The sequence below is a fragment of the Oryx dammah genome, unplaced genomic scaffold (assembly GCF_014754425.2).
Source record: "Oryx dammah isolate SB20612 unplaced genomic scaffold, SCBI_Odam_1.1 HiC_scaffold_8, whole genome shotgun sequence".
Lineage (NCBI taxonomy): Eukaryota > Metazoa > Chordata > Mammalia > Artiodactyla > Bovidae > Oryx > Oryx dammah.
The window spans coordinates 24622099-24648662 of NW_024070192.1; the positions used below are offsets into that span (position 1 = coordinate 24622099).

General features: G+C 41.8%; 1 protein-coding gene across 2 annotated transcripts; it reads left to right on the forward strand.

The window, feature by feature from the left end:
* Nucleotides 1-2380: 2380 nt before the first annotated feature.
* On the forward strand, nucleotides 2381-25743 carry CALCOCO2 (calcium binding and coiled-coil domain 2). 2 transcript variants are annotated; one of them, XM_040245597.1, is made up of 13 exons: nucleotides 2381-2491; nucleotides 9573-9762; nucleotides 14122-14224; nucleotides 14782-14915; nucleotides 15716-15841; nucleotides 17026-17114; nucleotides 17506-17575; nucleotides 18220-18342; nucleotides 18633-18719; nucleotides 21206-21301; nucleotides 23046-23175; nucleotides 24208-24236; nucleotides 24721-25743. In XM_040245597.1, exons 1-13 carry the CDS (start codon nucleotides 2391-2393, stop codon nucleotides 24898-24900), a joined length of 1458 nt encoding a protein of 485 aa, XP_040101531.1. In that variant the 5' UTR covers nucleotides 2381-2390; the 3' UTR covers nucleotides 24901-25743. The 2 variants fall into 2 exon arrangements, with proteins under 2 accessions (XP_040101531.1, XP_040101533.1); XM_040245599.1 differs by lacking the exon at nucleotides 2381-2491 and adding an exon at nucleotides 2698-2921.
* Nucleotides 25744-26564: the final 821 nt, after the last annotated feature.

A 26564-nucleotide genomic window follows, 5' to 3' on the forward strand; every position in this document is an offset into this window, starting at 1 on the left:
TTCACATAAATCAAGCATCTGACAAACACTCTCTCTTTGACCAAACTCTGCTTAGGCTCCTCTGAGCCCTTTTCTCAACTCGGCCTCATACTTGGGCTTCTGTGTCTATCCTTGCCAAGTCCAGTTTCAGCAAAAAGCCTAAGTTGATTCAGAAAGAATCCTCCACCCTGATATCTAATCAGTTCCTAGCCTGACCTCGGCAAAAATCCTGTTAAGTCAATTGAGCAAGAAGCCTCATTACTCTTGGTATCAAATCCTTTTAGTAGTTTTGCATCTACTCACCCCTTTACTCTGCTTAATGGCTATGAATTCCTATGTGTCCTTATGTATTTGGAGTTGAGCGCAATCTCTCTCCCATGTTGTAATGTTTCTATTGTAATAGCTCTGAATAAAGTCTTGTTATCATTTTAACAGACTTCAGAATAACTTTTTCTTTAACACTTCTTTGAAAGCTTCCTTCTTGGCCCTAGGAAAAACCAATTTTGTTTTAACACCATAGCAATTCTCCTAAAGCCAATATCACGATATTAAACTCATTTATGTGTTTGTTTGTCTTCCCTTATCGATTACTGAACTCTCATGAAAAATACAGTGAGTATAGTGATTGAGTACACTGGAGTCAGAATGCTGGGTTCAAAGCCTTCTAATGGCACTAACTAGCTGTGTGAACTTGGGGCAAGTAACTTTATTTCTCTAAGCTTCAATTTTATCAACTATAAAATGGGGATAGTAAAAGTTCTCTTGTAAGGATTAAATGAGATAACCCACTGTGTCAGGCACAGAGTAACCTAATCTCCAGTCTTAGTTAGCCGCCATATCTAGCAGTTGAAAACAGAAGTGGAAGATTTTCTTTGTAGGTCTAAATATAAATTCTCATTTCTTTAATATTCAGTTATAAAGGATTGTACTTGCAGCCTTCCCTTGACACTTATATTGGAAACATCAGACTGATCTTTTTCTTCTATGCTGTCTAATTTAGCTCCCCAAACTATCAAGAAAACAACCAGTTGATAAGATATAACTGAGTTTATTCTTACCGCAGTAAGGAAGACTACCACCTCAACAGTAAGCTGTGTGTGTGTAGGAGGTGTCAACTCTTAGTGCATTTCAAAAGACTAGTAAGTAACATTAATGGAAATATATCCAGGATTCTGAGATCACTCACCACAGTAGACAGAGTTTTAGATAGAAGAGTATTATTTTGGTAACGCAGAGGTAATTAGAACTTTCAACAGAAACCCCGCTCCTGGGTTTACTCATCATTTCCCACCATCCTTTCATCTCAGTTGAGTGCCAGGAATCTTGTGAGAAGGCAGAATTAGAAACACTCATTCTCCTGCCTGAAACCTCAAGTGGCTTCGGGGGCATAAGTTCCCTTGTTAAATGACACAGAAAAGTTACCTTTCAGATTTAGACAGATGCTGCACCTTGGAGAAGGGGCACTTCTGAATTTAATCTTCCATAGTCAACATGTTCCGTGTTAAGAAATAATTATCCTGACATGATAAAAGAGGGACTTTATCCGGGACTATTGCAATGTGTACATTACACTAAAGGAGAGAGATTGCTGCTGCTAAGTCATTTCAGTCGTGTCTGACTCTGTGCAGCCCCGTAGACGGCAGCCCACCAGGCTCCCCCGCCCCTGGGATTCTCCAGGCAAGAACGCTGGAGTGGGTTGCCATTTCCTTCTCCAATGCATGCAAGTGAAAAGTGAAAGTGAAGTCGCTCGGTCATGTCCGACTCTTCCTGAGACAGATTGCACTAGACTCCAAATACAATAAGGAGAAGTGGATGGAAAATTACTAAGAGAGGACATCAAGGTGGAGGGATTGTTGCTAAACCTACTTACGAGATTCTTGCTGAAGACAGGCCAGGGTTTCATCAGATATCAAAAAGTGGGGGAATTTTCTCTAAACTGACTTAGCAGAAACTCTTGCTGAGTTTATTCTTAACCCAATTAGGAAGAGCACTACTTTGACAGAGTCAACATTACAGAATAATTTCTTCCTAGAGGGGAAATGATGAACCACAAACTAGGGCACCCAGGGAGATTGCTGGGTCTCCCTGGGCAGGTGGGAGGCATGATTAAATGCCAAAGGCATTCTCATCTGTAAGACTCTTAATGAAGTATTTTGTGGAGGCAGGAGAAAAATAAAGATGATCTTTCAATGGCCCTTCAAATGTATGGAGCTTTCTCATTCAAAACGGAAATTTTTTTTTTTTTTTTAAGTAAATGTCTCGTCCTAGGGGAAGAAATAAGCTCCTTCGGGATGTGATTGCTGCTCCGGAACACACAAGGTGACGGAAAACTCTGGAACTCATGCACCTGAGCACTACAAGTCCCGTAAAGCACCGCGGTGAGGGCGGGACTTGCTGACCGTTATGACGTGATGGGCGGGGTCAGACAGGACAGCTCTTCTGGGTTTTTAGCCCCGCCTCTGTTCCCCTCTGTGCCCTGTTGCTGTAGCGTTGCCGCTGGCTGTAGCCCTTGGTGAGTCTCTGGCGCGAAGGTGGGCAATTAGGGACAGTTGGGCCCTCAAGTTCTCCGACTTCACACTTTCAGTCCTGAGAAAGGGCCATGGGCTGGCGGATGTGCGGTTGGTTTCGGTTTTCACCTCCTTTCATCTTTCTAGGGTGACCGTAAGTGGGTGTGACGTCATGGGCCCCCTGGAGCCTCTCCGCGGCCTTTGGAGGGTTGCGGGCAGTTTTCTGCCGAGGAGGGCAGGGCTTCAGTGCCCGGGGCCGCGTGGGCGGTCCCTGGGACAGAAGGAATCCTCTGACCCGAGAGAGGGTCTTGAAGTCACGGCGTCATGCCCCCCTCGCCGGCCGAGGTCATGCTGACTCCTTAATTCCCGTGCTTGACGTCATCGTCATCGCGGTCGGCTTGGTGGCAGAAGCGGGACCCTGCCCAGTGACCCTAGGCAAGTTACTTTCTCTTTGGGTCTCAGTTTCCCCTTCCTGATCACTGAAGCTACCTTCGTTCAGTTGCCGTTTGTAATTGGAGATGTTCTAGACAGTTGAGAAGAGAGAGCAGCTGGAATGCGGTGACCTGCTTCTTTACCATCCATCTCCTGTAGTCCTTCCTCCCCAATACTCCCCCCAATTTAGTTCGGGGGCTAATGTTTCTACTTTTATTTATTGAGTGCAACCCTCCTGGACATTTAAACTTTTCTCTATCCCTCGGATTCTTTGCTTCTGATGTAAGCCAACAAGTAGCCATGGTTGGAGGGGAGTAGAATAATATAAAAGCTATAGAACAACTACACTACTGCAAAAACCTTTAAAAGCAAAAGACTTTAATACAGTAGGCCTTTGTAGATTATGTAGATGATTAAGGAATATCCTTAATGATTAAGGAATATACAGGTGACTCACTTTCACAGATGCTTTCAGAAGGCCTCTATCTGAAGGTCTACCCTTTTGCAGAAATGACATCTGTGGAGTGGAAAGGACTCTGAGAAGGGTAGTAAGAGTTACACAACACTAACACATCCTGCAGACTTTGGAGTCAGAGTACAAATAGGGCTCTTCAAAATTTTTGACTGTGCTTATTAATATAATACCATGCTTCCTCATTTTCTTATACGAAGACAGTTAAACTCTGTCTTCACTTCCTTCTTCCTTCACTTGGGATCATCATTATAGCCGGAAAGTTTCTTAGAGATGTTCTTGCCTGATCCATGCATTTTTACAGATGAGGAAACTGAGGTTTAAAAAGTAGTATGACTTGGCCAAGATCTCAGAGCTAACGAACTAATGTAGCGAACTAATGGACCCAGGTCCCTTGGCTCCTAGCTTAGTTCCCTTTCTGCTACACATCGAACACTGTCACTACCCTTATCACTTCAAGGGTTAGCATGATCACCCTCTTCACAGAAAAAGTATAAAATCTCAGTAAAGTAAAATGAAAGAAAATGGCGATTGAGTACACATTGAGCTTTTTGCAGTTTCTTCTGGTTGCTCAGAACTGTTTCTCTATTTTTCCTTAGTACTTTTGGCACAGTGATGTGGTATAAGGGATGAAGGCTGCTTAGAATAAGCTGGGTAACAAATCCAAAGAATTATTAGTGAATTAGGTATTAAAAGTCTCCTGGGGGTATGAAATTTACTTAAGTCACTCGAAGATTTTAGGTAAGGAACTAGAATGAACTTGGAAAATTTGGATTAGAGCAAGTGGCTCTAATAATCTGAGGACAAGTGATTATGTATCTTTGCTTTTGCTCCCCATCTCAGGGCCATCTACACATCCGTAATAGCTATTGTCAGTGTGCTCTAAAGGGTAGTTTTGTGGAATCATCTCTTCCACGGCCGGGGGAATGAGATTCAAATCAGTTCATCCATTTTGCTAATTGCTAGTAGTTTAGAAAGTTAAGTAAGCAGAAGGATGAAGGAATTGGGTTGAATGTGTGTTTTGTTTTTAACTATTCCCAAATGAAGAATTGATTAGCATTTCTCTCTGGGCTTCGGATGCATTTGCTTTCTGTGAACTAATCCAGGGAAATTTATCTATAGTCTTCATTTATCATGAAACATGTGCCCACTGGTATAAAAGGCTAACATAAAAATGTTGGACATTTGTGTGGTAGAATTTTAGTTGTTTTTTTTTTAAATAAGGTTATTCTTCCTGATTTAGCATAATGAGGAAAATTCTTTGGGAAAATTGGTAAGATGATTTGGTTGAATATTTGCATTGTTAGAACCTAACCAGAAAGTTTAAAACATTTTTAAATTTTTTTGCTAAAAAGTGTTATCAGTGTGGTTTACAGATTCATTCAGAAAGAGCAGGAGTAGAACTGGCTTTTTTGTTCCTTTTCTTCAGGGAAATATAAGAGAATCTGTGCCCTCATCGAACAGTCCTAGGAGATGTGTATTGATCTTGAGATGCTCATTAGATGAAAACGCGTCAGGTTTTCTTAGAAGCCAGGAGCCAGTTCAGGAGACTCATTTTAAAATACATTACCTTCCTCCTCTGAGAACCTTAATCATTTCGGAAACTGAGATGAAAAAAACAAGTAACTATGTCAGAGTTCCATCTAAGGCTTGCTCCTTGGAATAAAAGCTATAGCAAACCTAGACAACATATTAAAAAGCAGAGACATCACTTTGTTGACAAAGGTTCGTATAATCAAAGCTATGATTTTTCCAGTAGTCATGTTTGGATATGAGAGTTGGACCATCAAGAAGGCTTAGCGCCAGATAATTGATACTTTCAAATTGTGGTGCTGGAGAAGACTCTTGAGAGTTGAGTCCCTTGGACTTCAAGGAGATCAAACCAGTCAATCCTAAAGGAAATCAAATGATGAATATTCATTGGAAAGACTGATACTGAAGCTGAAGCTCCAGTACTTTGGCCACCTGATGCAAAGAGCTGACTCACTGGAAAAGATGACTCTGGGAAAGATTGAGGGCAGGAAGAGAAGGGGATGACAGGATGAGATGGTGGGATGGCATCACTGACTCAGTGGACATGAGTTTGAGCAAACTCTGGGAGATAGTGAAGGACAGGGAAGCCTGGTGTGCTGCAGCCCATGGGGTCACAAAGAATCAGACACGACTTAGTGATTGAACAACAAAGATTCCGTTGGCTGTATACTCAAGCCTTAGAGCTTGAGCTCTGTCATGTCATTTTGTGTACATATGCTGTTATTTCTTCAGTGTTCTGTTCTGAGCTAACTTATAGATTGCTTGTTTTCTAGTAAAGAAAGAGAGGCAGTACCAAACTCCCCTACCCTTGACTGGTCCTGCCTTTCAGAGTAGCATACATTTGCAAAACAGCATGCCAGAGTTTGAGTGTGTGGAAGGCAGGTAATGGAGTGTGAATTTTATGGGTCCTTAAGGAAATCAAATCTGTGCCTTTTATTTTTTTGGCACCATGCCACTTGAACCAGCTCTGCCCGCTGAACCAGCTATACCGAGAACTGACATAACACTTGGAGATTTTCATCTCTTTACCCTACTTTATTTTCTATTTTTTTGGCCACATCGTGTGGCTTGTAGGATCTCAGTTCCCCAACCAGAGACTGAATCCCGGCCATAGCAGTGAAAGCCCAGAATCCTAACCACTTAGCCACCAGCAACTTGCTCCTCATTCTATTTTAGAAAAGAGAAAACTGAGAAACAGCAGCTTCTCCAAAGACACCAAACAAATTAGGAGCAGGGCTAAAGACAAGAATTAGCGCCACTATCATACACACCATTGTTTTCCTACAAAGTTCCTTCCTTTCAGTTTTTGATGAGTTACATGCATATCTTATTCATTCATTTATTCTGTGAGTTCTTAGTTAGTGGTTACTATGGGCTAACATTAGTGTTGTATATACAGTTAAGATAGTGTTATGAAGGAAAAGAACAGAGAATATGATGGTACTTAGGTTAATTGAGAGATGGGGCCTGAAGTCACTCTTACTGGAGGTATTGATCATTATCCATGGTAAAGCACAGATCAAGTTACATGCTCAGATAAGTGGTGCTCCAAGCTTAGGACCCAGTGGCTATGCTGGCCTCAGTGGACTGAAGACCACTAGGAAAGACAGGGGTCGGCAAGCTGAAAAATCGCCCTGCCCATTCTCCTGCAGCATTCATCAGATCAGCAGGCCACAGCTTATCAGGAGGAACAAGTGCTGGCCTAGACTGGAATGTAAGCTGTCCTTTCCTTAGAAAAACTGATCTGAGTTTTGACATTGAGGATGTGGCCAAACTGTGTCACAAACCAGAAAGCCAATACATTTCTTAGCTCCTCAGTTCAGTCCCAAGGACAGACAGTTGAGTACCTCAAAGTCCTCTTGCCTTCTCTGTGAAAAAACTTATTTCTGGGGGAGCTGGAAGAGAAGGCCTGTTTGTTTAGAGTTCAAAATAAAACCAGGAAATAAGTGGGTGGGGCAGAGCCAGAAGAGCAACTGTGTTTTTTGTTTATTGTACTTACTATTCTTTTAAGTTGTGTTTGCATGTGTGTGTATACAGTCTTCCAACATGTTCTAGCAGCTGAATCTGTAAGGTATGTCGTTTTTGCATATGTACAGCTCTTTCTTCATCTGCTGTGTAGAGCTGCAGTATTGTTCTCATTTCCCAGTACAGCTGAGGGTTGAGTAACATAGACTCACTAAATGTTAGACCAAGGAGGCATTTAGAACACAGGACATGTGACTTTTGAAGGGCAGGAAGTATCAGGTCCTGACAGTGCTAAAGACTTTGTTTCTTTTATGTATTGTTTCTTTCTCTTCAATAGTTCCCCACCCTTGATCACATTGTATGTGTACTATGACCTCCAAAGGTGAAATCAGCTTACTGTCTCCATTTTTAGAGATCCAAACTTGCTTGCTGTCCTCCAAACATGGACTGCATTTTTCTGTTTCTTTTCTTTTATGCATGCTGTTACATTCATCTGAAGTTTCCTCACCCCCAACACACTTGTCAAAACCCTAATCTTCTTTGAGGATTTACTCAGGATTCCACTCACTGCTCAAAGCTTTTCTTTATTTTCCTAACCAGTTTCATCTCTCTCCCTCTTTTGAACCTGGGAGTGTTTTGCATGTATTTATCCATTTGGCAGTCACTTAAATTCACATCTAACCTCCATATCGGATTGCGACCCTTTTGAGGGCAAAGAGTGTATGCCAGAAAAGAAAAAAAAAACCCACAAAAGTAATAATCACATCTGTTAAGTCCTCTCTTTATGCAGACTTTGTCCAAGTACTTTATTCTGTCACTCAACATGACTTTAGCAGCTTCCCAGTTGCCTCAGTGATAAAGAATCTGCCTGCCAAGCAGGAGACACAGGTTCGATTCCCTGGAGAGGGAAGTGGCAACCCACTCCAGTATGCTTGCCTGGGAAATCCCACGGACAGAGGAGCTTGACAGGCTACAGTTCATGGCATCACAAAGAGTTAGACATAACTTAGCAATTAAACATGCCTTTCAGTTCAGTTCAGTCGTTCAGTTGTGTCCGACTCTTTGCGACCCCATGAATGGCAGCACGCCAGGCCTCCCTGTCCATCACCATCTCCCGGAGTTCACTCAGACTCATGTCCATCGAGTCCGTGATGCCATCCAGCCCGTGATGCCATCCAGCCATCTCATCCTGGGTCGTCCCCTTCTCCTCCTGCCCCCGATCCCTCCCAGCATCAGAGTCTTTTCCAATGAGTCAACTCTTACTTTGTCTGAATTGCCTACTCTATGACAGGTACTAATTTAAGGACTTGACTGCAGTCCATGGGGTCGCTAAGAGTCACACACAACTGAGCGACTTCACTTTCACTTTTCACTTTCATGCATTGGAGAAGGAAATGGCAACCCACTCCAGTGTTCTTGCCTGGAGAGTCCCAGGGACGGGGGAGCCTGGTAGGCTGCCGTCTCTGGGGTCGCACAGAGTCGGACACCACTGAAGCGACTTAGCAGCAGCAGTTAGCACTGTCTATTATAGGCATACCTAGTTTGTTTCACAGATACTTTTGACATTTTTTTACCAAATTGAAAGTTTGTGGCAACCATATCTTAAGGAAGTCTGTTAGTGCCATTTTTCTATCTGCATTTGCTTACTCATGTCTCATTTTGATAATTCTTCCAATACTTCAGACTTTTTCATTATTTTTATATTTATCATGGTGATCTGTGATCAGTCATCTTTGATGTTGCTTTTGGCACTTTTTAACAATAAAATATTTTTAATTAAGGTATGTACATTGATTTTTTTAGACATAATGTTACTGAGCACTTAATAGATTATAATGTAAACAGAATTTTTATATGTACCGGGAAACCAAAAAAAATTGTGTGACTCACTTTTATTCAGTATGTGCTTTATTGAGATGGTCTGAAACTGAACCTTCAATATCTTCAAGGTATACCTATATTTCAGTTAATGCTCACACATACACACAAAGAATGAGGTAGATGTTATCAGCCCCATTTTACAGATGAGGAAACATGCACAGAGTCCAGTTAAATAAATTACCCAAGGGCATGCATTTTATAGGTGGTGAAGCTGGAATTTGAACTCCAGCATTTTGATTTCTGAAACTGTGCTGGTCACCACTGCATGTCGGATAATCTCCTTCTCTTATGCCTATCTTTCTGCACTCATTCCCAGCCCCTAGCAGAGGGCTTTAATATTAAGAAGGATCTGATAATTATAGGATGAATGGAATTGAATAGAGAAGCTGAAATCTAGAGAAATTGACATTCCAAAAGTCACAGGGCTTGTTGGGATAAAAAATCTAGAATCTAAGTCTTACAGTTCCCAGCTCAGGGCATTTACCTCTAGGCTGCCTTACTTAAGACATGTAGAAGAAAGGGATAAAAATAGCTATGAGCAGAGGATAAGGATATAATGAGGATGGTGATGCCTGTGGTGAAGAGGTCAAAGATAGTCTCAGAAAATTCTTAGAGCATAGGAAGTTGTGAATGCAAAGTGGCTTATAGTGAAACAGAAAGCAAGTTGTGTGATCTCAGTACTTGTCAGGCTTTTGCTTTTCCTGACTTGCCCTGAACGGAATGTTCCCTGGCTGAGAGCCCAGAAATTTCCGGCATTTCAGACAACCCTTTTGAGCCTTATTGTATCCCATGTCTCTTAACAGGACCCCTACCATGGAAGAGACAGTAGAGGACCCCCCCACATCAGCTGTCTTGCTGGACCACTGTCATTTTTCTCAGGTCATCTTTAACAGTGTGGAGAAGTTCTACATCCCTGGAGGGGACGTCACATGCTATTACACCCTCACCCAGCACTTCATGCCCCGTCGAAAGGATTGGATTGGCATCTTTAGAGTAAGTGTTAATTTAGTACCAAATGGTTAGGAACCAGAGGTGAATCTTAGTTACCTGAGTGTGTGTCTGTCTCTGTATTATAAGCATTTTGCATATATGTGTGATCAGTGTTAACATCCTGACCTAAGCTCCCTAGCACTTGCCCCTTCACACATCAACAGTGCTATAGGACTCAAATTTTAATTTCAGTCTTAAGCTAAATTAAGATAGCAAATCTTACAGTCCCCAAGTTTTATTACACTTTCAAAGACCAAATGTAAATATGTTTTAAATTAATACTCATCTGTGACCTGCCTGGGGCGGATGGCCTCTTTCATAATTTCTGTGAATTTTGTCACTTGCTTACTTAGAACAGTGTTTAATTTTTTTTTAATATGAGTATTACCAATCTGGAAAGGATGTTGAAAAGTTAATACCCTGCCTCCAAGAAGTTTGTTCCTGAATAAGTGTGTCTTGCTGCTTTGTGAAGATTTCCAAGAACAGAAAGTTTATGAGCTTTGGTTTCCTCTTCCAGTGTCTAATCACCATGTCAGTGCAAGTACAGAAATGGTACTTTTTTATTATAGTCAATTTATTCTCTAAACTTCCCCTTCTTTCCCACCATGTCTCTCTCTGTCTCTAACATTCCCCCTGCCACAGACACATACACTCACTCATTTACTCACATACCATAATGACAAATTGTCCTATTTCCAGAGATGGGAGATAAAGGTCAAACATACATTATGTACACTGCAGAGTTCCAGCAGCAGTGACCTTTGTTTTGACACCTCAGTGTGTCATATGCTTGTTTGCCAGCACTGTTCGTCCTGAAATCAGACATCATTCTTGACTGCAGTATGTAGGAGCTGGTGCTAATTCACATCCCTCATCAAATTCCTTCTCTTAATTGTTTGGAATTTCAAGCTAAGTGAAAGCGTGATGGAAGCTGGAGGTAACAAGGCTGGTGTTTAGAGGTGGGGATGGTGGACACGCAGAGGGACACTGGCAAGTGTCATGACAGCTCCTGAGACTGCAGGACATTGGCCCGTTAGACTAAAGGTGTCCTGCCAGAAACCTGACTCAGCAGGATGTTTTCTGTCTTGGAAAGAAGATGGCAGCTGTTTTTTTTCTCCCCCATATGCATCTAAGCTGTCCAGTAGAACTTTCTATGATTAACACTGACAAATAGAATTTCTAGGAAGGAGCTATACTGGCTGCTTCGGTGTCCAATATAGTAAGCTCTAGCCACTTGTGGCTAATGGCACTTAAAGTGTAGCTAGTGTGACTGAGTAACTAAATTTTAAGTTTTATTTAATTTTAATTTAAGTAGCTTCAATATGCTAGCTAGTGGCTAGCATATTGAACAGTACAGGTATATATAATTGAAAAAAAGAATGATTAAAAATTACTTACAGCTTCTCAGAGGTAATCTAACTTTTTTTTTCCATTTTGCTCAGGCTGATTGTTTATAATTCCCAAGCCTTAGCAACTTCCAGCGAGGATGTCACTCTAAACCAAATGAAGGATTATACTTTTTAAAAACAAAGGTTTAAAAGCATTGTTTGTATTTTTTTAGATCATATTTTTTTGGCTGTGCCACTCAGTTTGCAGGGATCTTAGTTCCCTGACCAGGGATTGAACCCAGGCCCTGACAATGAAAGTGCAGAGTCCTAACCACCAGACCACCAGGGAATTCCCTAAAAGCTATTGATTTGCCACCTACCCTAAAGCCTGAAGGGATTCCTTCATAGCTCAGTTGGTAAATCATCTACCTGCAATGCAGGAGACCTGGGTTCAATTCCTGGGTCGGGAACATCCCCTGGGGAAGGAAATGGCAATCCACTCCAGTATTCTTGCCTGGAGAATCCCATGGACAGAGGAGCCTGACAGGCTACAGTCTACAGGATCACAAGAGTCAGACACAACTTAGCATCTGAACCACCAATCACCACTACTAAAGCCTGAAAGAAAATTTTAAGAGTAATAAAGAGAGAACACAAACTTTTTGAGAACATAGGATGTGCTCGGTCTTTGATGGGGTTTTCTTTCCTTCCTTCTTTTTTTTTTTAGTGTGTGTGTGTAGGTGTGTGTTTCCTAATTTAATCCTCACAGCACAGCAGCCCCTGAGGTAAGCAGTTTTATTACTTGTGCACCGATGAATAAAATGAATATACTCAAGATGGTGATTTTCCCAAGGTCTCCCTGTTTGGAGACCTCTGTTTGACTCTGCTTTGCTTCCTCTATTCTGCTGAGTTCCTTTAAACAACAGATCGTAAATTAGAGAATTAGGGCTGAATGTAAAGTTTTGTCCTTCGTTTGTCCTTTACTCATCCAGTTGTGTGCGACTCTGCATCCCCATGGACTGCAGCACACCAGGGCTCCCTGTCCCTCATCATCTCCCAGAGTTTGCCCAAGTTCATGTTCATTGCATCAGTGATGCCATCCAACTATCTCATCCTCTGATGCCCTCTTCTCCTTCTGCCCTTATTCTTTCCCAGCATCAGGGACTTTTCCAATGAGTCAAATGTTCACATCAGATGACCAAAATACTGGAGCTTCAGCTTTAGCATCAGTCCTGCCAGTGAATATTCAGGGTTGATCTCCCTTAAGATTGACTGATTTGAACTCCTTGCTATCCAAGGGACTTTCAGAAGTCTTCTCAGGCACCACAGTTCAAAGGCATCAATACTTTGGCGTTCTGCCTTCTTTATGATCCAGCTCTCACAACTGTACGTGACCACTGGGAAGACCATAGCCTTGACTATACGAACCTTTGTCAGCAGAGTAATATCTCTGCTTTTCAATGCCTGTCCTTCCTAGCTCACTTCTAAACTGTTCCTGATGTTCTTGCAGTGTAGTCTTAATCCTGTTCCTCTGCTCCTCATCTGCCCTAACACCTCTGGTTCCTGGCACCCACGGGGCCTTCACAAAATGTTTCTGCATGTGCAGCATGCTCCATCTTCTCCATAGAGTGAAGGCTACCACCAATGATAAAAGCTAAAGTGGTTGGGAGTCAGGTTTTCTTCCTTCAACATAGAGCCCTGTGATCCATACTCTCCTTTACCTGGGCTCTTATGCCATGTTCCATGGTCTTACCACAAGAGGCAGGCTGGGACGAGGACTCCTGAGATGGAGGAGCCGAGGACAGAAAGCTCAGGTGACTGGTAGTTGCTTCCTTGTTCCAAGGCAGTAGTAATTCTTAGGCCTTCCCAGATGATATTTTGGTCACAGTGCATTAAGCTCCAGGATGTGAATGAAGACTCCATAAAATTCCTGCTTCCTGTTCCTCCGCAGGCTGCAGTGGCTCAGAGGTGCTCACAGCAATGGGGTGTGTATTAATGAGACACTAAAACATGCCACAGTATGTTCTGATGAGCTTATGGCCTTTTCAACCATGCTCTGATTCCTTACTATATAAAAATAGAATTTATTTTTAGTTTCTTTTCTTCCCCCTGGGCTCAGGCAGAGTCAGAATATGGCAATAAATGTCATTTTGCTTCTTATTTGCTGAGTGTTCACCCCTTGAAGACACAGTGACTCCCTCTCTATTCTCTGGTATGCACTTATCTTCCAGATATGATTTGAGCATCTTTTACCCCTTTTCACACTTGGTGAGAATATTTCCCACTTAGCCAGCTTTCTGCTCTGAGGCAAATTTTACAGTATCCTTTTATCTTATGACTTACTACATTTCATACCTGGAAGAGGCCTTTATGACTACCAGATTATTTTTTTAATCTTTATCACCAAAACGCCTTCAGTAAACATATATTAAGAAAAACACCGGAGCAAGAAAATCATACAAACTGGACTTAGTTATCTGGTGCCTCCTAATCTAAGAACTCTATTACTCATCCAGCCCCAACACACACATTATTTTAAAAAGCCATTTTTAAAGGCAGTGATGTAACCAGGTTGGTATAGGTGACAAGACTGAATTGGACACAGGAGAGGACAAACCAATAGAGAGGGCAGATCAGAAGTGCTTCTTGATTAAGAAGTTCCAAGTATACCATTGTAAGAAGATAGCAGAATCAAAGCCCACAATCCCACAACTTTTTTCCCCAATCATTCTCAGTACTGTATCTGACTTGGAGATACAATATTTGGCACTCTTATCCTGGGTATTGAGTGGCCAGTTTTTGTTTCCTTCTAAGATGAGTAATTTATGAGTAACTGGTATATGTGCATGCATACCAATTTTTAATTGTATATGCACTTATCATAAGTCAAAAAGATTTGATCCATTGTGGGTAGATCTTTTGATAAAGAACTTATTCTACTATAATTTAAAAATAATGAAAGGTGCATATTCAGAAGACAGAGCCTAAATCTGAGCACTTTCAGATGCTGAACAAGATCCTCTTGTCATTGCAGGTTGGATGGAAGACAACCCGCGAGTACTACACCTTCATGTGGGTTACTTTGCCCATTGACCTAAACAGTGAATCAGCCAAACAGCAGGAAGTCCAGTTCAAAGGTGAGAAAAATACTAGATCAAAGGTATTTAAAAAAGCAACCAAGACTCATTAATTCTCTTGAGCTAGAGCCTTCTGGGGTAGATAAAAGACTTCTAGATTTTTAGTTTTCTGAATAGACCTTGAGTGAGTGAAGCCGCTCAGTCGTGTCCAACTCTTTGCGACCCCGTAGACTATACAGTCCATGGAATTCTCCATGCCAGAATACTGGAGTGGGTAGCCTTTCCCTTCTCCAGGGGATCTTCCCAACCCAGGGATCAAATCCAGGTCTCCCGCATTGCAGGCGGATTCTTTACCAGCTGAGCTATCAGGGAAGCCCAAAGTGAAATCACTCAGTTGTGTCCGACTCTTTGCGACCCCATGGACTGTAGCCCACCAGGCTCCTCCCTCCATGGAATTATCCAGGCGAGAATACTGGAGTGGGTTGCCATTTCCTTCTCCAGGGGATCTTCCCAACCCAGGGATCGACCCTGGGTCTCCCGCATTGCAGGCAGATGGTTTAACCTCTGAGCCACCAGGGAAGCAATATTTTGGGTTAAAAATCATGTTCTATTTCCAGCTTATTACCTGCCCAAGGATGATGAGTATTACCAGTTCTGCTATGTGGATCAGGATGGGGTGGTCCGGGGAGCAAGTATCCCTTTCCAGTTCCGTCCAGAAAATGAAGAGGACATCCTGGTTGTTACCACTCAGGTCTGTAAGCATCTCATCTCAGTTCCTTCCTGCCATTAAGAGTAGCAGTTCCAGGGTAGGGTAGCATTTTAGTCAATAAGCGTTTATTGAATGTCTAACAGATACTGTTGTGAAATTTTTACACAGTCCCATTCAAACCCATCAGAAGGGAATGACTTCAGAATGTTGATAAGAATCATAACAATAAGTGATCTTTCCTTTCTCTAAAACGTCTGTAACTCACTTGGCATTCAGTTATTCCCTTAACTTTCCCAGTTACTTAATTTTTGTCATGTATACATCTTATCACTACAGTAAATTTTATAAGCTCCTTTGAGGAGAGACACAGCAGATATTCTCGTTTGTATCTTTCAGTTAGATTCATTTACTTACTCAGTTATTTAACAGGACATCTAGTTCCCTCCAGCACTCTGGTGGACACTAGGGATGTAATGAAGAATCTGTTAAAACCCTATTCCGGTCTCTCAGAACTGAGTCTGATAGGAGAAATAAAGTATTTGCATGAAAAAAAATTACAGTCTTCTGTCATTTCCCCTTTTAACTTTTTGTGGCTTGATTTTCTTGTCTTTTCTTTCTTGGTAATGGCAGGCTCAGTGCTTATGGTAGACACATTTCCCTTCTCCCTTCCCTACCTACTGAGGGATTGCTTCCACTTGGGGTACACAGACGTCACTACTGTGAATGGGGATCAGCTACACCCTCACCATCCCAGCATATGAGACTTTTTCATGTCAGTAGGACTTGAATATCCATTGAGCTATAAGAAGCCAAATACATGTTTATGGAACGTTCTTTTGTAGGGTGAGGTGGAAGAAATTGAGCAGCACAACAAGGAGCTTTGCAAGGAAAACCAGGAGCTGAAGGATAGCTGTGTCAGCCTCCAGAAGCAAAACTCAGACATGGAGGCCACGCTCCAAAAGAAGCAGGTATGTGTGCTTGTTAAATGTGAATGGGGGTGATAGCTCCTGTCCAGCACCCACTTATTCGTGTGATCTGACTCTGTTATACTAGTATCTGGCACAGATTTTAGTATATTAGATGTTTCTTTTTTATTGTTTATGTATTGAAATGATATTTTAGATACACTGGATTAAATATATATACTATTAGTAAAATAATTTAATATCTCTTTTTGCTTTTTTAATGTGACTGCTAAATTTTTAAAATTATATATTTAATGACTTTCCTGAATTTATTGGACAGCACTTTTCTAGGAAAAAAGAAATTTTATTTTGTCCACTGCTGTGTCTACAGTGCCAGAACAGGGTCTGGTGTATATAGGCACTCGTTAAATATTTGTGTAATGAGTTAATGGACAAATTATAAGCAAATATTTGTGTAATGAGTTAATGGACAAATTATAAGCTCCACTAGAAGAGAAATTAAGGTAGATGTATTTTTTCCTTTCTTTTTTTTAAATTTGAAATATAGTTGATTTACAATGTTGTATTAGTTTCAAATGTATAGCAAAGTAATTTAATTATGCATATATATATCTGTTTTTAAGATTCTTTTCCCTTATAGTTTATTATAAATATTGAATATAGTTCCCTGTGCCATATACTGAAGAAGGCAATGGCAACCCACTCCAGTACTCTTGCCTGGAAAATCCCACGGACAGAGGAGCCTGGTAGGCTGCAGTCCATGGGGTTGCTAAGAGTCAAGCACGACTGAGCGACTTCACTTTCACTTTTCACTTTCATGCATTGGAGAAGGAAATGGCAACCCACTTTCAGTATTCTTGCCTGGAGAATCCCAGGGACAGAGGAGCCTAGTGCGCTGCTGTCTATGGGGTCGCACAGAGTCGGACACGACTGAAGCGACTTAGCAGCAGCAGCAGTACTATATACATAGGCCCTTATTGGTTATCTGTTTTATATATAGTAGTCTATATATGTTAATCCCAAACTCTTAAGATAAATGTATTTTTAATATGGAAAGAACATATTAAGAACATTTTAATATGAAAATCCTTTTACTTGGATATTTCATTCACATCTGTGTGTATATGCTTGACATATTATAAGTGCTCGATAAATATTTGTTGGCTGCCTGAGATACTAAACACTGCCTTAGAAATGGTCAGTCCCTTTGGCATTTCAATCTATAGGAGGAGCTGGAAACCCTGAAGAGCATCAATAAGAAGTTGGAACAGACGATGAAAGAACAGAAGGAGTGTTGGGAGTTAGAGCTGCTTCAGTGAGTCTCATTCTTGAATGGGAGGAGCTGCTGTATTATAAACACCCTTAGGCAAGGTCAGATCAGATTTCTAGAATTTGTTATTGCAGTCTTCCTATTAGGACAATGATAGGTATGATTCTCCCTCTTTGACTCATGAGCTCTTTGAGTCTGGGTTAGAGAATTAGAATCAAAATGGTAAAGACAAGTGACCTGAATTCAGGTATTAGTTTCAAGTAGTGAACACTTGCAGTTTGAGGTCAGGAAGCCAGAACGGGACTGAAGGAGAGACTAGTGGATTTTAAAATAACTCTGCAGGCTGAGGGCCAAGGCAGCCTTAAATCATTTATGGTCTGGGGTAGCTCAGCTAGAATCAGCATATTTTTCATTTGGTCATCTCTTACCTCCACAGACTGAAAGAACAAAACCAGAAGATGTCCTCAGAAAATGAGAAGATGGGAGTCAGAGTGGATCAGCTTCAGGTAGGTTATGCCAAACCTTTGCCAAAGTAGATTTTCTTAGCCTCACCACCACTCCACTCTGGTGATCCAGGAAGATGCAGTGCATTATAGTGGGTGCCTAATGGTGGACTTCTCAGAGCATCAGATTGAAATTTCAGAGTGTGTATTTTCCATTCTTGAGCGCCACCCCCCCCAATATCCTTTCTAATTTTTTTCTTTTAGCTACAAAATCTGTTCCAGCAAAATCTTACTAAAAAGACTGGATAAGCGGGTAGAAGCAGAACTGCTCTCATTTTTAGGAGGCTGTGCCTTAGAGAGGGGCTTTCAAGGGTACTTTGTCAAGTTTTACTCAATTTGAGTCTTAGATTCCTAGGTGTAAGGTGCGGTGCTTGGTTGCTCAGTCGTGTCTGACTCTTTGCATCCCGATGAACTGAAGTCCACCAAGCTCCTCTGTCCATGGGGATTCTCCAGGCAAGAATACTGGAGTGGGTAGCCTTTCCCTTCTCTAGCAGGTGTAAGGTAGAGCTGAAGAACACAGAAGTTGATAGGGAGTTGGAATTGCTGGGGAAAGCACATCTTTTTATGTTATTGTACATTTCAAAGCATTGTTCCTGTTCAGGTTTCCTTCTTTTATATCTTGATTGTATTCACTTCTTTTGCTTTAGGCTCAGCTGTCAAATCAAGGGAAAGAAATGGAGAAGCTTGTTCAGGGAGTTCAAGACAAGACAGAGCAGCTGGAGCACCTGAAAGAGGAAAATGGCCAGCTCTTTCTCAGTTTAACTGAACAGGTAGAGTCATGAAAGAAAATAATATTTTTTGACCTTTGTGAAAAGATAGATGCATTGTTCTTTCTTTCTTGTATATGTGGGTATCACAGGCTCTGGGAAAGGTCTCAGGGGAAGCCATCTAAAATGAGGCATCTCACGGCTTTTCTCAGAAGCTAATAAGAGAAGATTTGCTTTTCCCTCTCTTGCTCCTTAGCTCAGCAGGCCCTTCCCCAGTGCATGCACGCTTGTGCTTATGCATGTGCGTGTGTGGGTTTTCCCAGCAGTGGTACTCAGAATCTGTTTTTCTGCAGAGGGAGCACCGGAAGAAGCTCGAGCAGACAGTGGAGGAGATGAAGCAGAAAGAAACTACTGCAGCGAAGAAACAACAGGAGTTAACGGCATGTCTCTCTTTGAATGGCCATGTGGGAGGGCACCTAAGGAAAGGAAAGGATAGAACCTATTTTCAGGTGATAGGGTAAATGACAGATGAGAGTAGCATTTACCTCTGGACTTCTTTCTCTGTACCCAAAAGGACAGAGAATCTGACTTTTACAAACTATTTAGGAGAGCTGGGCATTTCTAATGTGTGATGAGTGACAGAGAAATATTCTGCGTTAAACTTCATGGCAGGTTGTAGTAAATAGAGCCTTGGGTAAGGAATCACACAGAATAACCCCTGCCCCCTTTTCAAAGAGTTACTGTGGGGGCAGACATATTAATTATTATAAAATGAGCTCTAAATTAGAAAATATTACAGTAGTCAAATTTTGTTATAATTAATATTAATATAATGTTAGCAATTGTCATACATTATTCTAAGCTATGCAACCCAGTGATGAAAGCCTAATTGACTAATAATTTCCTGTAATATATTGTTATAGAAGAGGCCTTGTGATAACAAGTGCTAGAAATCCCATTTTCTGAGCTGTTGTGAAGACCTGAGAAATCCCAATGTGTGGAAAATATCCAGTTATTGGGAATGTAACTCATATCATTCATGCATCATTCATTCATTCAGTCAGTGTCCAATCAATGATTGAGTACCTACTATGTATGTTACTGTGTATTTTAGCTTGATGTACTCAAGAATAGATTCAACAAAATTTGAAAATTAGCAACTCACAGATTAAGTATATTCCACAGAAATGTTTTATTTGTCCTAAATAGTGTCTTTCAAAAAATTGATTTGCTTATCAATGCTTAAAAATGGTATTTCCAGCTTCTTGAAAGATCAGAGGCTGTGGCAACATTTGAGCCGACATACCTGTGCAGCAGTGGTGTCTGGAGCTGAGTAACTGCTGATCCTTTTGATGGGTCTTGTGTGCCCCACGTGGCTGCAGTCTCACTGTTTCATGGCATCATCCCGCTCCTTCATTCAATTAGATTACTTGCCAGGCTCCTATTGGCACTTTTGAGTTTGTGACCTCTGATGTGGCAAAGAAATTACTGTTGTTTGTAAATAATCTATAGCCATTCAAAGGTTTGGACCTCCTTGTGGCAGATATGGGTTTCCTTGGTTTTCATGGAATACTTTTCAAGGCCCAGGGGCTCCCCAGCTGTCTGATAGCATTCTTTATCCCTCATGCATTCAAAAGGCCGCTAACTCTGAGGACCACGTATCTTATGCTTCAGGAGCCTAGGAACAAGAGAACAGCAGTGGAGGAGCAGTTAGCACAAGAGGTGGAGCGTCTAAAGGCAAAAGTAGAGGCCGGGAAAGCCTGTTTCTTAGAGAAGTACAAAGAGTGCCAACGTCTCCACAAACAGATCAGGCAACTCAGGGCTGCCACACGGGTAGGTGACAGAGATGTGGGGCCCAGGAGGCAAGGGCTATGAAGGTTTGTGGTTCCGGGACTAGGATTTTACAACCTTGTTAGGGAGAGAGATTTATCCTTCTGCTAAAAAGAGGAGGGATGGAGTATGCGGCCAGAAACCAGTCTGGGGATCCCTGGAAATAGCCTCAGCTTAGCCATGGGTCTCAGGGAAGGTTTTTGTAACCATTGAGTGGGTTGCTGTGTGGACTCAGATAGTCCTTTCTTATTTCTGCCTTTTGAGGAAGTGAAGCAGGACCAGAAGAGCCAGCAGGAGCCAATGGGGATGGGGAGCCAGGAGCCTCCAGTCAGCACTGTCATCGGGTAGCCCCCTCTGGCATTACTTCCTCAGGGTCGGCTAGAAGCGCACAGCATTTTGGGCACCAGCATTCAAATAAAAAATCTTGGAAAAAAAAAAAAAAAAACCCACAACTAGTAAGATTAGCTTAAGTGTTTCTGTGAGGTATGCGCATGTATACGTATGTAGGCAGGAGACGGGAAGCACTGAAGCATGCCTATGACTTTCGGGTCCATGAAACTAGTCAGGTGAACCCATCGTACTAGAAAGCCCAAGACCCCAGTCTGGGTTCCTTGTAGCCTTCGATAAATGCCATCCAGGGTTCCTTCTTCCTCATAACTGGAATCCACATGCCTGTCCTCACATTGGGAGTCTCACCAGCCTAACTCAGTGCTTCACTGTGCATTCAGTGAGGTGTTCATTCAAGACAGAGATGATTGTGTCCATGGTTGGGTGGGGTTTCCTTCCCTCATTCTGATAAGTCAGTCTTGAGGTTTCCCCCAAGCTAACTCTCTTTGGTCCCTTACCGCCAGCTAAACCAAAAGAAATGGGCATCTTGATGCCAGCCCAGGCCTTCAGGCATTTTGTTAAGTCACTTTTCTGTAAGTCTGCATCCCCTCCATGGCACCACTCGTCCCCCCCCGGCCCCTTCCCCCCAACCTCAGTCCCACCACTTTGGAAACCAGATCCTCTTCTATCTCCTTGTTGTACCCCACCTCACTCAGATCCAGACTACGATATGTGATCCTATTCCTAACTTTTTTTTTTTTTTTGATAGGACCAGAACAAGGACCTGTCAAAAAGACTGAGTGAGAACAAGATAATATGTAATGTTCTACAGAGAGAGAAAGAGAACATAGAAAAAGAAAATGATGTAAGTGTGTAAAAGAGTTTTAAAGGGAAGGAGAAGGATGACCCAGAGATGTGATGATAACATAAAAAGTTAAAAGAGCTCTTTCTGGGACATTGGATGAAACAGTTTCCCTAAACAAAGAGTACATTTTATCTGGTTTCCTAATCTACCGCAAAACCTACTCTTTGTTCTGTAACTGAAACGTGCTTGGCATGGCAGTAGTCAACTTGAAAGGAGCAGCCTTGATGAAGATCTAAGTTACTATTTTTGCTTTTAACTCTACAGCTATCGAAAGTATTGTATTTAGGGAATAATATCCTACGTCGTTTTTATGCTATTTAGCCAAGGGACCCCTTTCTTTCTGCACAACATTTTTCTTTTTCTCTGCTGCCAAACTAGGAACAGAAGTGATGATCTGTACCAGTGCTGGACCCATGGTAGGCCCCCCCGAAATACTGTGAATTCACTCATTCATCAGTTCATTTGTTCATCCAACCAGTATTTTCTGCTCTGTGCTAAACACAGTATTAATTGATTGACGATGATGGCAACAAATAAAAAGATGGAACTTGAAGCCATTCTCACATACTTGCTAGCATCAAAGAGCAGGTGTCCATGCATTCTGGCTCCTCCTCTGCTCTATACCCCCAGCCATTCTTCATCTCGCATTCCCTCCCTCTCCATAACGCTTCTGGGCTGTGCCTTCAGTCATCATCCTACCTTTGATTGTATCATTTATGCCAATGTGCTTCAGTTTTGCAGAAGGACTTTGGGGTCTATTTCTGGTCCTGTCATTCTCATCCTCTTAATTTACTTAAGTACCTTGACTTTGAAATAGTCGATAACATGGGTGGGCCTTTGGGGAGGGGTGTGCAGAAGATGGGAAAGGAGGAATTCACACCACTTACAATAAGAAAAACATCTGATACTTGGAAGCTTTGTTAAGAACTAAAGTAAAGCCCCCTTAAGAGGTTAAGAAGTTTACTAGTTTTCTTTCTTCTGAGAACTTTAAATGTCACGTGTCTGCCTTGCAGCTTGATTGCTTACATTCTTCCTTGCATTCCCTCCCTCTCTTCCTTCCTCCCTCTCACTCTGTTAGCATATCCATTTGATGGGATAAAACATGAAGAGGGGAAAATTATATCAGAAGAACATTCACAATGTGTAAGAAAATTGTTCTAGGAAGGGGACTAAAAGAAGCATTCTGCTCTCAATAATGTACAACAGTTTTAGTCTTAATATAGCTCCTGCCGCCCTCACATATCCACACAGCTTCTATACCCGCTTCAGTTGGTGTGTGTTTAAAGATTGTAAATTCCTTTTTGCATTGATCTAAATAAAATCCTGTATATATTTAAATTCAGATATGAATACTTAGATTTTGGGACTTCCCTGGTGGTCCAGTGGTTAAGACCTTACTTTCCAGTGCAAGGGTTTCAGGTTCAATCCCTGGTTGGGGAGCTAAGACCCTACATGCCTCGTGGCCAAAAAAACAAAACAGAAGCAGTGTTTATAACAAATTCAATAAAGACTTTGAAAAAATTGTCCACATCAAAAAATCTTAAAAAAAAAAAAAGACCTCATATCTTTGGCATATTGGGGATGCTGCTTCCCTTTTGAAGAATAACGGTTTATCACTTCTTGGACTTTGCTGGCGCCACATTGTTAATTGACAGCTACCTGTAATGAGCATCCGTGGCCAGTTCCTTGTGGCCATTCTTTGTTGTTGTCTTTCAACATATCTCTGTGAATACTCTATCCTTAGTTTTTGAAGAGAGAGAACAGCAGTCTGCTGAGTTACCTGAACTGTGACTCTTTGTCACATCAAGTGCCCACTTCGAGTCAAGGAGGTACAAGACAAGACCCAGGACTTGTCTTTGGAAACCCATATTCTGGTAAGAACTTTGCCATTCGAGCTGGGAAGCCCCTGCCTGCATTCCATTCCCCCACTAAATTTTTTTTATCTGAGATGCTAATTAAGACCAGCCTCATTGTTAAGACTTGCTGGGCAGAAGCTGAGTACCCAACAGAAAGATTGCCAGGCAAGAAGTGTTAATTGAGAAATAAATCTGAATCTAGAAGTCGCAAATCAGATCATTCGCCTAGAGGCAGCAGACACAAATTGAGTCCCGTGGCTATATTCCAAATATATAAATCAGAGAAATGTCTCTGTGCAGAAGATATACACAGAGCCAAGGAAGCTAATTAAGATTTGGAAATGGAAGCACAAGAGGCGGGCTCTGCTGCCCAGGATGGGCGGTGAGGCAGCCACCCCCATGGCCTGACCAGGGGTAGCAGGGGTGTGCTCCACAGAGACCTCTGGGTGGTTTGGAGGACAGGAAATGCGGCGGGGGGTGGTGGGGGTGGTGACAGCCCGTCTTGTCATTTATGGACCTGGGGTCAGATGTCCTTGCCACACAGGGAACTTTCCTGCTTTTTTGTCTCCAAAAGCAACATGAGACCTCATTTGCTTTTTAGGGACAATTTAAAGCAGTCATATTTTTTAACAGTTACAATCACATCTTTGCAATACAGTGGTACGAGTTTATTTTTCCTTAAAACTATTTTTAAGCATTTCATTTAAAAAATGACTTCATGTGCATTTGGTCTTAAAATCTATTCTCAGACTATTTTCTTGTTAAATTGGTACTGTTTTCATTAAAATCTCATTTTCTCCACACTGAAAATAGGTTTATTGTTTTTTCTGATTATATAATAGCCACTGAAAATGCCACTTCATTATTTTTTCCTCTTTTCCCTCATTGACTTAGATCCCCTCTGTCAAAATAGATGATATGTATGAGAGCTAAAGAATCAGAAGAGGAATGATGAGGGTTAAAGAAAATAGCTGCTAGAACACAGCTGGAGAATGCATTCTAGTGCATAGATACTTTTTCATTGAATGAAATCTTTTTTATTACCCTCAGGTATCCAAGAAAGTTCTGCCCCAAGCCTGGTAAGTATTTGATTCATGAGATTGCCCACATCAAAGCTTTGAGAAAATTTCCCTTCCTGCTCCATCCAGTTCAGGGGAGAACTATAGGGAGACTGTTTCATTGTGATAACTCCTAAGTCAGCAAGATAAATTTGGTCAGTGCCAAGAGCTAAGAGAGCCTGTTTGGGTGGAGAGAGAAAAGCACAGTTTATCCATCATTGTTCTGTTCAAGATCTCTACCTGCAAGTAGAGTCTGGTAGCAGGACTGGGGAGGAGAGATGAAGCAGGCAAACGAGGTATACCCAGTGCTTCCTTCCAGTCCTGGGGTTAGGGAAAGCCCTAGTGAGTGTCTCCAAATGTGAATTTGCTCATTCATCTTCTGTTTCTTGATCACCTACCATCTGCCGAGCAGTATGCTAGGTGCTGAGGATACAGTAGAAAGTCAGACACGGTCTCTGCCATGTATACGTGGCATTCAGACTGACCTCTTTGTTCTTCCTCCCAGCTCTCCATCAAGAAATGCCCCATCTGCAAATCAGACTTTGTTGATGATGGTTTTGATCACGACTTGGCCTTGGAGCAGCACCTGCAGACCCTTAGTTTGAATTGTCCAATATGTGACAAGACCTTCCCAGCAAAAGAGAAGCAGATCTTTGAAGACCATGTGTTCTGCCACACTCTCTAAGGGTCCAAGCCTCTTGGATCTATACTGTACCTGGATTTTATACAGTAGAACCTTCGCTTCTTCTATGAGTTATGACCTAAGATCCTGCCTAACCTCAGTTATTAGGAAGTTACTTAGTCCTGCTGCCCTCTAAGTGGAGTCATGTTGATTATCTGAAGCATAGTGTTAAGGGCTGTTACTTCCATCCTTGTGGGTTACAACCTTTTAAGTCACATAACTCTAGCTATGTCAGCCTCTCACTTAAAATGCCTATTCTTGTGAGGGTCTCTAGCATAAAGGCCCTGCCTGCGATAGGGCTGACCTGGCTCTTCACAGCTGGCCTGACTCAAGTGAGTAGTTTCCCAGGTTGTCCCGCTGCCTTTCAAGGTCAGACCTTGAGTATGTTTGTACTTAGTCCTCACTCCTGACCCTGAGACTGGCGACTGATCTGGAATTGAGAATTTCTTCCTCCTCCTCAGGCCTAGCCCAAAATGGCATGGGAGAGAACCCAAACATCCAGTTTGGATACCAAAGTTTTCTCACTTTGATTTCACAGCTCCCAACAGAAGCATTCCTGAATCATGGACATGAAATATTTAAATCCCAGAAAGTCTTATTTCTCTTTGTATTACACCTCTGAATGGCATTTTTCTACTCTGGTTTTCCATGTGCACATAACTTTTATTGTTATAAGTCCTTTCTTAATGGTTAGTGGGACTTATTAGAAACTGTATGGGTTTGCAACTTTCTGAGCAAGTGAGTTTGAAAAAGGATAAGTCAGAATAATGAGAACTATTGTTCGTCACTTTAATACTAAAAATAAACTAGTCCTCTACTTCAGGGACTTTGGTAATTTAAAATAAACCTTGAGTTCCTGTTTTTTTATTTTTAAGCTTATGGGGAAAGTGTAATCAAAAGGATTGTGGGAATTATAGACCCCACCAAGGATTTCTCTTCACCTGTCTTAACTAGTTAACAAGAGTATCCTGGCTGTTACCTTGAGGTGGAGACGGAGTTGAGGAAGCATGAGCTTGAGAAACCGGAACCTTGACTCGTTACTCTAACTTTATGTGTATTTTTTAAAGACTGTGGATTCTGGCACCTTTTGTGAACGAAGTTCAATTCCCTCCATCCAGACCTGCCTACTTGAACCAAAAGAAAGCAATTCCATTTTCTCTACCTGAGGGACTGAACAAATGGAAATAACCCCCAGGCAATCAACCAGCTGGTCACTAGAAAGGCTTTTACAGGAACTTTTGAATGATATGAAATAATGTTGTGAATCAGATGGAGCCAGCTATAGTTCTGCAGTCCTTCTGAGGTTTTCCCTGGCATGACTGGAGTTGCGCCTTAGACTAGCTATCTTATGTTGGTCACAGCTCCTGGCCTTTATTTCTCCTTTGATAACAAGAAGGTAAAACTATACTCCCCCCACCCCCCCGCCCTTCTCCTGTATCACCATTTCAATAAGATGTCTTTTGGACTCATAAGTCTTTGCCCCTTCAGAATCAGATGTGACATTAACACAAAGTCTAGAAGAGAAATATAATAGAGAGTAATGCGGTTTTTCTGGCATATACCCCTCCTCCCTGCAAAATTTCTGTTACTCCCCAGATAGTTCCAATGAAGAATTGCAGTTTCATTTATTTTGTACTAGTCAGCTCTTAATTAAGCACATGAATGGA

Coding starts and splice junctions, on each gene's coding strand:
- CALCOCO2 (XM_040245597.1), top strand. CDS start 2,391: ATGGGCGGGGTCAGACAGGACAGCTCTTCTGGGTTTTTAGCCCCGCCT. Junction 2,492..9,572: donor GCCGCTGGCTGTAGCCCTTG/GTGAGTCTCTGG, acceptor GTCTCTTAACAG/GACCCCTACCATGGAAGAGA. Junction 14,916..15,715: donor TCCTGGTTGTTACCACTCAG/GTCTGTAAGCAT, acceptor GTTCTTTTGTAG/GGTGAGGTGGAAGAAATTGA.